The sequence below is a fragment of the Spea bombifrons genome, chromosome 4, assembly GCF_027358695.1.
Source record: "Spea bombifrons isolate aSpeBom1 chromosome 4, aSpeBom1.2.pri, whole genome shotgun sequence".
NCBI classification, from domain to species: domain Eukaryota; kingdom Metazoa; phylum Chordata; class Amphibia; order Anura; family Pelobatidae; genus Spea; species Spea bombifrons.
The window spans coordinates 46,656,041-46,668,686 of record NC_071090.1 but is presented as its reverse complement, the minus strand read 5'-3'; the positions used below and the strand labels follow the sequence as shown (position 1 = coordinate 46,668,686).

At 34.8% G+C, this 12,646-nt stretch overlaps 1 protein-coding gene across 1 annotated transcript in view; it reads right to left on the bottom strand.

Annotated features, from left to right (window-relative positions):
* Window positions 1–285: 285 nt before the first annotated feature.
* Window positions 286–12,646, bottom strand: part of MYRFL (myelin regulatory factor like) — a 36,945-nt gene continuing 24,584 nt past the window's right edge. The window contains exons 21-25 of the mRNA XM_053464594.1: window positions 7,973–8,060; window positions 7,633–7,707; window positions 4,319–4,424; window positions 1,772–1,846; window positions 286–1,020 (exon numbers count right to left, since the gene is read on the bottom strand). Coding sequence (XP_053320569.1) covers window positions 934–1,020; window positions 1,772–1,846; window positions 4,319–4,424; window positions 7,633–7,707; window positions 7,973–8,060 — 431 coding nt within the window. The 3' untranslated portion in view covers window positions 286–933. The remainder of the gene's footprint in view (window positions 1,021–1,771; window positions 1,847–4,318; window positions 4,425–7,632; window positions 7,708–7,972; window positions 8,061–12,646) is intronic.

The window sequence follows — 12,646 nt, the reverse complement described above, 5'->3', positions numbered from 1 at the left end:
CCATGCAGCCATCTGCTAAACGCTTCCTCTGCTCCCTTTCGGCAACAAAGTAACATATAAAAAAATAAGGAACACTGAGGCGTACTGGACTGGAGCGCTAGCACATTGAAAAGAGGCATTGTGCCTCAAAATCGTCTGTGTGCATTTTTGCCGGTATCTGCAATAAATTGTGATGTTTTCACTGTATCCCGTTTTCACTGTCTCCTCAGTGTTCTTTCTTATGTTTGCAAAATACCATCAGCCCCCTGTAAAGTGAAATTACTCTTTAAAAGAAAGAACAGGATCTTATTAAAAAAAATATGATTTAACTTTTATGCAGATACTTTTCTGGGTTTGACTCAAAGTCACCAGGTGAACCCTTGCTTCTCCAATTGTCCTGATCAGTTTCTTCTTTCAACATGCAGAGGGGGGTGGTATTTGGCTGTACCCACTATCCTCCCAATCTTTACCCACTAAAGGCTATCCACTTAATAATTATACAGTTTTTACTGGTAAGCTTCTTTGCTCAGTTTAGCAATATGAATATGATCTGTGAGGCAATCTGAATGCTCGTAAATCTAAACTGTATTAGAGCTCAGATGTCGTATTGGCTCATTTTCATTGGTATACATATATTACAGTATGTTATAACTAGAGACACTCTGTCATGAACCTCACCTGGCCCTGAAAAAGGTCAATCGTACTATTTATACATCAGACACTCATTACTTAGTCCGCTTATTACAAGTTCACTTTACTCACTTCAGGTCCAATGGAAAATAATATAACGGTAACATTAGAGAGTTTTTTTCTAAAAACATGTCTTCATTTTTTTCTCCATTCTTTTAATGCAGATATGACAGGCTAAAACAACCCTGGACAATCTAAGTAACTGTATAGCAGTCGACATATAAATATATATATATCGAGAGAGGGGTAAAAATCAGTGACGTCCTATTCACAGTTTCGATAAAAGTAGAAATAGTAGTCTGTAAAGAGGATTCCAGCGAAGTTTGGGTCTGTTGAGCAATTTGCAAGATCCTATATAAGAGAGAACAAATTAATAATATTTAAAGGACATGTTTGGCTCATAAGTATCCTGACTTCCAAACTAAAGAATTTTATGTTTTATCCAGCCAACCATTATATTTATTGAATAATTTTATTGAATCCAAGTTCAATCAAGTGAAATAATAGTAAAGGAATATAATGTATCACGTGAACAATTAGGGAAAAAAAAGAAATAAAATATTTTAAAACAAACAAATTAATATAATTTATTTGGTCTATAGGTGGTTTTTATTTTGAATTAGTTTAATTGTACACCGTGCAATGTTTCAGGCTAGACCAAGCACTTAGGGGTTAAGCCTGGGGCAGTGTTCAGCCAGAATACACCACTGATTGTTTATATTATATCATTAGCAATATATACACCTTTATGTACTGCATCCTTTTTTGCTGGATAAATGTAATATGTGCCATCATGGAGCATGGCACAAATGACAAACAAATGTGTTTCTTAAATAAATAGATTTGTAGTTTGCATTGAATAAGTTTTTGTATTTGTGTGAGGTGTGTATAGAATACATGCATATGGTAAGAGGTATTAAAGCTTTGTTATACCTCATGCTTGTGTTGTGCCATAAAGCAACTGTATTTTTATTATCACTGCCTGTGCTGTGCCACATATCTAATTCTATGTGAAGTTTTAAAATCTCTGATGTATTGGTCTCTGGCTGCATGTACATGTAAATGATATTCTGAATTTTAATTGCAAAATAAATAAACTCACTGGTGTAGCCACGCGGAAATGATATTCACTGTAATACAACTGGGCAACTGGCATAATCCAAAGATGGTGGTAGCCCTATAAAAACCAGAGAAGATAAAAAAAAACAACACTTAAAAGCTTTTTATTAAGGGTGCTAAACATAAAAACATTTATGTGGCATACATATGTGCTGCTTAATGATGGTGCACTGTGATATCTGGAATTGTTGTTTAGTTTTATTTCAGGGATGTCTTTGTTTCCCAGATGGACCTTAACTGGGGTTTGTTTCCATATAACAGACCCATGTATAATGGAAACTTAGAAGTATAGAATTTGACAGCAGATATGAACTATTCTTTCTATCTAGTCTGCCCCAAAAGACAGAAGAAGACATGGTCAATGCAGTCACTAACTTTATATTAACTATACATATAAATAACATCAACTCATATATTAAGTATGCAAACAGAGTACTTTCAGAACGTGTAACATTGAAAGAACAAATAATATTAAACCTTTAGGAAGCCAGGGGAACAAAAGGCAAACACTTTGCAGGGTCCGGTATAATGCATAGTTAAATTGGGTATTATGAAAGCCACCTTAGTGACATTTCATTATGCACTACATGGCCACATTGCAGAAGGAAACTGCTAGGGATAGCACATATTAATGCATAAAGCATTAGTGAATAAACCTCAGATTAGAACACTACATCTGGCTGCAGGGTACTTCAATTACAGTATATGTCAACAGAAATCTTCCATACTGGTGCACCCTGATCACAATACACATAATATTTTTATAAAGGCAGCACCAAGGGAGCACTGCTCTTAGACTTGAGTGTCACTGTCAAGGCAATTAATTTTCTTTAAAAAGCAATTTATAATCTTACCCACTATGTTGAAAAGCAAAATGTTCTTGCACAAAATTAAAAATATCAGGTGAGCCACATCAGCCTTGGCAGTAAATTGTTATTATGTTATGTTTATAAAGCAAACTCCATAGAGCCATTACAAGAAAGAGTAATATAAAATTACCAACAACAATGAAACTGACTATATACTCAATTAACAATAACATGAACACACATAACACATACTGGTACAGAAAGAAAAGAGTGCCCCGCTCTTGTAAGTCTCTTAGTTTCTGACCATTGACTCCTGTGGCCAGTTTCTATTGATCTCTGAAAGACTTAATGTATATAAGAGGAACATTGAAACATTAATACTGCTATGTAAAAGAAGACTCTTGGATCAGCTGCATTACCTGAAATATTGTATAGCTATATTTGTCATATTTTTACGTTGTCTAGTGCCTAGAGCTTATGAAATATTTATTTATGAGCTCTATGAAAAAAAGGGGGGCCAAGGTCAGACAAGTTTGATATGGATCTGGAGTGTTGCATTCTAGAAATGACATTATTAATGTTCCAATGTTCCTTTTATATACTTACTAAGTCTTTCAGAGGTCGATAGATAGAATGTAATGTGTAACAGAGGGCCAATGACGAAATAAAGAAAAAAGTGTTGTATTCAGAATGTTCATTAAAAGTTGCTGTGTATGTCATGGCTGAATCCTCTTTAAATTGCCATCATAAAACATTGGTATATTTGGGAGCATACTGTTCTTTCTAGAGCAAATCAATATTTCATAACTGCTAAAAACTGTTGACTAGTTGTGCAGTAGATGTCTGCAAAGCTGATTAATTACAACACTGTCTATTGATCAACAATTCACACTGTGCCATGAGCTGTAAGCAGCTTGACATTTTCAGCACAGTTTATATTTTATAATACTTATTTTTCACATTGAGTAGATGCATTAATTATTGCCTTCTGTAGTTGCCACTAATATTTTTTAAACATTAACTATGATGATTTGACCGTACTTTGAAAATAAAATTAACAGAATTAAAATAACCTCCTCAAAAATAATAACACTTTTTACTTGTAGTTGTAATTAATTTTGTTGTGTAAGAATGACCATAAATATTTAGATATAAGTCCACATAAATGGAACATACAAAAAATAGACCATTTCTAATTTTAAACTTGATGAACATTTAAGAGAAAAACCATGCCCAGACAGAGTGTGGCTTATCATGGTCTGCCAAAACATTTCCAGAATTTGCTAGGGAGAAAAGTGATGAACGTGATAAACAGAGGTTTGGTCAGCCTTTTCTAGCCATATTAACTAGAAAAAAATTAGATAAACTCAGTTTGAGTACATTGACAAAATTAACTAATTTGGAAGTATCATGAAGGAGATATTCAGTGGGAAGAACCAAAAAAAGTGTTCAGCTGTTCAGCTGCTAGTGGAGACTTGTCCTGCACTAACTAAGTAGACATCCATTTGATCAATTTTTAATCTACTTTACAAAATAGAACATCCATATTATGGCCAATGGCTTTGCAAGAATAACTTAATTATTCTTACAAACAGATTTTTTTTTAACTTTAAAATTAGATTTAAAACTGTTTTATTGCTCTGATTTGTGATACTAAAAATGCTTGTAAATGTTAATGAATAAGTCTAAAATTATATTTAATTTATGTATAATCCACTGACCTGAGTTTGTGAAGGATCTTCTCTTTTCTTTCTTCTGTGGATACCTCGGCTACAGATATTTCCAAGAGTCATCTTACACTGGTAGACAATTAGCGGCTCGGTTGTGCTTACAGAACAAAAAGAAATAACAATATATTTTACATAATAGAAACCACGCTTTTTTTTATGTTAGGCATCAAATACTTTGGGAAAACTTATTACCAGGATCTATTCGTTTACAAAGTTGCTGACTAAAAGGAGTTACATTTCCAGGACTATTATAGCTGCATTTTTAGAAAACCCAATTTTGTAGTTTAATTCATATTCAGTGAACATTTTGGCTCATTACTTTATAATTAGAAACACATTAAAATTAGCAATGCATAGTTATATTTGCAATGGCTATTTTTTCTATAAGCAAAGTAGGCACATGTCAAGAGGTAAAATATGTGGACTGTGTAGACCCTTGTGTACAAACACCTGGAAAAAAATCTGAACATTCATGTTTTATAAATTGTAAATACACAGTAAATTACAGAATCATTTGCTTGACTATGGACAACCTCACTAATTTCTAAAAAAAATGGTGACAAATGCTCACTGGATTCTAACATACAGTACAATGACAACCAAGGTAAGTTTAACAAGAAACACAGTTCCTACATTGCTGACCCACCATGTAAGTGCTTCCCCTGGGCCACTCCAATATTTTGTATGTGTGTTAGCATGAGAGTGCGTGTTAGCATGAGAGTGCGTGTTAGCATGAGAGTGCGTGTTAGCATGAGTTTTCATGTGCATTAGTATGTATGTAGCATGAGTGTTTATGTGTGAGACTGTGTAAAATGTGTGCCAGTATGTATGTTGGTTACTGGTTAAAAATCATTAGTTAAAATGAATGACACCATCAAACTAAGTGGATATTCAGAGTATTGGAATGTGATGCTTCTTTTGGAAACCTTGTGTTTAAACACTGGCATTTCATTGCAAGCACTTAACAATCAACTCTAAAAAAGGGATTCGATGGAAAAATAGAGCGCACGTGAATGTTGCCTCGATGTCTCCACCTGCCCAGGTATAAGAACAGCAGTTAGGGAAATGGAAATAAAACAAATAGATTACAAAACTCAAGGGACTGCTATGCCTAAAGAAAGACACAATAAAGAAGGATTACTACAAATCAAAGTAAGTCAAGCTGCAAACTATTCACTGGATTACAAGACAAGATGCAAGCAAGGCAGATGCCTTAATCACTTCAGCAGGTGATCATTTTATTTTATGACTAAATCTTATTTTTAATGGCATGTAGTACAAATAGGAGCTGGAGCATTCTTTTATTTTAGACAGTCTTGTTATACACAGGCATGTTCTCCTTTAAACTCTATGATTTTTCTTGCATTCATCATGCTTCTAGAATATTGAAGTTGTGGGTTATAACCCAGTTAGTCATATAACTTGGAAAGACCCACCTGGAATATAATTTTTTCCTGCAATGTAGTTTAAATAAATGATCTAATAGATGCGTTTGTCGCACACAAGATACACACAGGATAATTTTTGGGTTGCCTATCTCATCTGAATAGTATGTTGTAAAAAAATGACACTTTGACAAAAAGATTATGAAGCATATCTTTCAAAGATGCTGAGCACTGATGTGGTTGTAAGTTGCTTGCCAGAAATATTCTGCTGTAGTGTTTAAGAGGACACGTGAAATAAGCAACAACATCAATTTATGGCCCACAAAATAGCAAATAGTTGTGTTTTGCTGCCAAATAAATTAGTGGTTCTCCAAACTGGGTCATAGACAGAGGATAATCATTAGTTGGAAAATGGCCTGCAACAGAATTATTGTTATATGAAAATGTAAATGACAAAGGCTGTGGTTCTTTATAGAGTATTAGTTCTGAATGAGGTGGTTTTTGTATTATAAATAGTCAATCATGGTCAAACAAATCTCAAACATGGAATATAGTTGGGGGCTAGTCAAAGAGGCAGATGTAAATGGAGGGCATAACCCCCCATACATTTAATAAGGGGCATAACTGAAATTCAAATGTGTATCACAGATATCATTAAAGTGCACATGATGGCTGGAGTGTCCCTTTAAATCATTTACAGTCTTCCGACAACAATCAGCTATTTAACAATAGAGAAGATCGCTTAATGGAGAGGAATAACGCCATGTTAAAATGGAGAGGAATAACAATGTGAAAATAATTGTTTACTATCCCTGTCTGTTCACTGAAGAAAAATGCATATTGTGAGTACTTTATATGCATTCTTTGAAAAGTGAAAATAAAGTACTCATGTTAGGTAGACGCAACTACCCAACTCCCCCATCGTTTCACTATTCCCACCACTGATTGGCTACTTGAAGCAGCCAGTGGCTGGAAAGTGCTGCCATTCAAACTATTATATTTATTAGAGTGCATATGATGGATGGAGTGTCCCTATACGTAGAATTACATAAGCTTCTTCCAGGGTAAATTAATTATTATTGAGATCTCAGAGACATCTGAAGAAGGGACCTGAGATTTTGAGGATTGCTACATATTACTGAAGATTGGACCAATACAAGCTATCACATGTCATGTTTTGTTTTTTATTCTAGGAAATATGTTTCAACATTTTGTTTGTTATACTTGTTTTCTCTGCAGTTTAGTTTACAGTTTTAATCTTTTACACTGTTAACCAATCTTTTAGTTTAATTGTTCCGTATCGATGCATGTCACATATCTTTGATTGTGCTAATCATTTCATCGTGGTGTTCCAAACAGTGCTCACTGATACTTACTAGAGCATGAAACTTAATAGAGCTGCCTTGTATTAATATTGATTTAACACACCTGTCTGCACAATGCCATTTCCATTTATGGATTGCTAACTACTTCTTGTATTATTTTCTACACAAGTTGGGACACAACCAGTAAGACTATAAAGGCAATACACAGGTCTTAGAGGACTTTTAAGTGAAATAATATGATATTCTGGATGGAAAGTGTCTTGTTCCTGGTATAGTGGGGCAAGTAGCAGGGTTTGCATAAATACCACACCACAGAACTTGTATTAAAAAATACTATGCCATGCAACCTACCAAAATCACAATTTCTCACCTAATTTTACAATATTACAAATTTGCAATAACAAGTTAAGAAATTGAAAGAAGTGATCTCTTATACCCCCTTGCAATAAAGGTGTTGTTAATATCCTGCTGGAAATAAAAATAATGCATATAAAAAATACATGTCACTGACAAAGGGTTTTATTGGATCTTGATTGCTGTTTTCCTAGGAGGGAACTACATCTCTAAGTTGTAGCAAATATATATATTTACTCACTTGATCTCCAATGTTATCCGCATACTGGTTGGTGTGTACTTGTTCACTGGGATCACATAACTATAATTTCCAGACCTAAGCAGTGTGAAACAAATGTTTTGATTACACCGTTTTCTACATTTTGAAAACAGGAATTGATGCTTGTACTAACAAAAGCACATATTTTCAAGAGTAAGTTGCATGTTGAAATATTTAAAACTACACAGAGCCAAACAGCCTATTTTGTAGGAGAATTGCTCATCCCTTCATAACTCACCGACAACTCACAGTTGTAGATATTTTCACAGTTTTACATATTTGTCAAACTTTTACTAAGTACAGAACGTAGGGTATTACTTACCCACATTGAAGGCTTTTACTGCAATAGTGACGGTCTATTACTTGCTGATTTTCCACAATCTGTATAGAACTGATCGAAGTATCAATCCCTAAAAAGAACAAGGGAATAATACAAGATTTACTAAACATCATAGAACAGAACTGACTGGGGATTACTGGAAAAAAGATATGATTTACAAACACTTCATAAAATCCAATTGGCTCTAAATCATGGGAAGGTTTATAAACTCAACCGACTAATATGTCATTGTCTGCAAATACCATCTGGGCTTTTAGAGCATTGCACAGAGAACATTGTGTTTTTTGGATCTTAGTTAACAAATCATCTCTTTTGTGAAATATCACCATATTGTATCGAGGAGGATAAAAGGTTAAAGTCACACTCTTAGAAATCACATAGACTACATTCTTTGTGCAAAGGTGTTTGCAGCAAAAGTAACAATGATGATTTTCAGACACAGGTATCCCACCATTTCTCTTGAATTCTCTGTCTTTGCCTTTGCACATGATGTGGTTAATGTCTCTACTTCAACTAGCCATTGGATGTATCCTAAAATGTCTGTCAGAACTTAGAAATAGTGAAATTATGCAAGAGTGTGTGCCCCACTAAAGCACTAAGTTAAAGGATAAAAAAGAGATGTTAAATATGTAAATTCCTTTCTATGTTAAGACATGTGCCTTGAGATTAACCACCTCCTATAAGAGAGGATCCTTTACTCTTTGTGTAAGTTAAAAAAAATACATATATACAAGTAAATCAGTGCAGTGGAGAATGTGGCTGCCTCATGGACTAAAGGAAAATACATTTACAGTAAGAAATTTTGCTCTCCTTAGCCTCCATGTGACAGCCTTACAAAGTGGCAAGTAGCAAATGACTTCATGAGGTAGGGTTAAGGATTTATGACAGCCTGAAGACATTTAAGTCCGAAAGCTGCTATTTCAGAGGCCAGATGTCAATACGGTAGTGTTTGGCAAAATATGTAGGTTAGCTGGTGTTTCCATACACTGTTTATGGGCCAGAATTGAGTCCAAATTCTAGCATATATCAAATATGTTGTTGCCCCTTTTGCTTCCAACATAATATTTACTACTTCAGGATCAATACTTAGGTTTCTCTGTAATTACCTCCAGCCTTTATGCTGTTATAGTAATTTTGTCCCGTTTCATGTATTGAAGATTCTCCAAAAATATCCTTTTTGACAGAATGGGCTCTGGACAGAATAGACTCTATGCAGCAATTACTTGTCCCGATAAATATGTTTACAAATCATAGATCCAAGATTGGTCTCAAGCTGGCATTTGATTTTTTAACAAGGAATATCCTGGAATAAATACCTTATCCTTGTTCTTTCAATAAAACCGTTTCTTTATCATTTCTTCTAATATTTGTAGCAATGCTCTACTTTGTTGGACTGGCTCGAAATGACAAACCTTGGGACTGGAGGCTCTAAGAATTCTATTGTAAAAACCATCTCTTATAGAATCTCCCACTTGTCTAGTTGCCATTCAAGAAAGTTAGATGATAGTCTTCCTCTGGCTGGTGGGTGTAAATATCTGGCTACGAACAGAAAATATCACCTTCTGATATCTTTCCAGTAAAGTGTCTAAGTGTGATCCAAACAATGCTCCTTCTTCAAAAATGTTGAAAAGTCTGCTCTTGGAAACTAAATCAACTACCCAAGGTTTCATCCATAATGCTGTTCTGGCAAATGTAGATAACCCAATGTTGTTAATGTAACATTAAATGATTCTGTAGAAGCATCACACAAAATCATAGATCCTTCAGCCTTTCTATCCACAGAATCTTTAAGACACACTAGGTCTTCTAGATGGTCAGTAATATGCTTCCCCAAGCAAGTTATAGCCACATCCACCTTAGGTTGGAAATCCAGGTATTCCTCCTTCCCCATCTCTAATGGAAAATCACCTTAATCTCTTAGATTTTTGAGGATGTTCTATCAGGAGATTTCCACTTCTGAGCATAAATTCTTTAAAGTTAAGTTTTGGCTCTTACATAAAGTGAAGAAAGAATCTTGTGAAGAAGATTTACGTCTCCATAACACCCTTGACTGCTTTAATTATCTTGGACACTTCTTCAACTGGCTACCTCAGTACCTGAAATCTTCTCATAAGAGCAGCAGTCAGTATTTAAACGATCTGGGCGATCTACACTAAAAAAACAGCTGCTTCGGCACCGCTTTCAGAAATATTGCTTTTTACGGACTACCTAAGTACCTGAAAGCTGCACATGAGAGCAGCAACCAGCATTGAAACAATCTGGACAATACACACAGACAAAACAGCTGACTCTGCACTGCTTTCTGAAGCACCCAGTGTATCCTGCATGTTTCCTTGAATTTGGTGAAATTTCTGTGTTTTACATGGATGCTTAGCAACCTCAATGTGACTCATACCATGCGTCTGCAACTGGTCCATAATTCCATAATGCAGAGCCTCATTGCAGCTATTTCCTCTGATAGACTGCAAAGAAATAACCCAGAATTAAGAGGAGGTGAATTACCACTTCACTTTCTAAATATAACCTTATTTACTCCATATGTTAGTTGATCAACATAAATAAAGAGAAAAAAAAGAAAATTGAAGAAAAAGAAAAAATAGATTTAGCTCTCACCAATTAAGCAAGTCTGTGAACACCAGGATCCTCTAAACAGACCTGCCCTTTAGTACAGGAAGAAATAATGTGAATTAAAGGGATGGGGAGGCCATTATTGATTAATAGCAGACGCCCACCCTAAAGATGGATGGATTATCATTACATGTATGGCTGCTGCATGGATGCTAAGAAAAAATGACAGGGTGTGTAAATTGAAGAAGAAAGAACAACACTATAGCTGTTCACAATTACTACTCGGTCTCTATGCTCATCTGATGATCTCTGCCTGTGCTCTGATTATTTAGCTTTAATGCACGCTTGCAAGATTTCTCAAGGGCTGACCCTATCCTCTGGAAAGCCCTCCACAGCCTAAACGTCTTTCCCCCTGCATTCAAATCCTTAAAAAACCCCTAAAAAACACTTCTTTAAGGATGCCTTAAACCTTCCTTTAGCTCGCCTTTCCTAGTCCTCTCCTGCCTTCAGACAATGATAATACTAGTATGGCTGGTCCATCCCTAAGAGTGGCACGTTCACCTCTTGTGGAATGCAACCTAACTCCCTCTAGATTGTAAGCAGGACCCTCTTCTTCTCTTCTTTCTGTACGTAAAACTATTTTGTTATATACTACTTCCTATGTCCTGTTTACCCACTGCACAGAGCTGCAGAATATGAATAATAATAATTAAGGCAATTTCACAAAAGTCAACATGATGAAGTATGTACCTATAGAATTGTGACTTATCCTCATCCCTTAATGGGTCCAAAGTAAGACTGAATCTTGGTCATAATACTCTTTGGAAGTAATGGAATTGAAAAGCTAATAATCTTTTTAAATTTTCTAACCTACATTTGGGGTCCAGTTTATGTACAGACTCGTGCACCACTCATGGTAGCAGTTTGATCAAATATGTTGAAAAAGTATCATTTCCTTAATCTACGCATTATAATAGCAGAATAATTTTATACTGGAGAAGATTAAATTAAAATACAAATAGATAAGTGCTTCAGTTTGCATTTGTTTAAATGTTTATTTTTCCATCAAGCTAATTTACACAACTACAACGAAAAGCAAGGGAACTCAAGACCTGGAGTAATTAGTATGGTAAACAACACACCAGGATAGCTAGAAAAGTTCAGTACAATAGCACTCTCTACTGGGTATATATTATGTGCAGTGATGACGGAGAATTGAAATGTTATGTAAAAAAAACATTCAGACAGTATTTAGTAAATACTGCCTGTTGTAATTATATAACCCTACAAATAACCAGGTTCATACAACGAAACAGTGGTATCAGATAGCTTTCAATGAAATAGTGTCATCTACATTACATTTCACATTGTTAAATTTAGTTATTAAGCTACCTATGTTCTAGGTTTTATTTTCACTCAATGTAACTGCTTTTGGACATATTTAGCTTTAAAGTAAAAGACTATTTTATTTAGTTAAGGTGTCATTGCCTGCTGCTGCATTGCCTGGGCAATCTACACTTTTAAAAGGGGTGTTTCATAGAAATTAGGGGCATGTAGGTGCAATAAAGGATGTAATAAGAAATACTTAACACTTTGGCTTAATACTTCAGGCAGTAAATTTAGCAAAAAGCATGATGATGATACAAAGTTTCTATGTAATATTAACATTTGAATGTTGAATGTGAAGTGTTTCTAAATAAAGTTTAATATATGCATAAATTATAATAACATTCAAAAACAGAACAATACTAGTAAAATAACATTGAATTAAAACTCCCAGAGTAAAGTGATATAAAGATTTGTTACACTGCATGATAGTTTGTTCGTATCTCTCCCAGATTACAACGCATTAGCATTTGCTAATTTTCCACAAATCATGAAACTTGTATTTTATATACCTGCTTAAATGTCCCATAGATTTAATTAAGTGATGAATGCTAGTTTTGCTACTACCATACACAACCATATATTCAAATATACAGAAGAGAAAAAAAAAAACATTTGCATGTCAGGGTCCCTCAATGAATAAACATTTTAAGAGCGGGGAAAGCTGACTGTTGGTGTGGCATACACCATGCCTGACCAAGG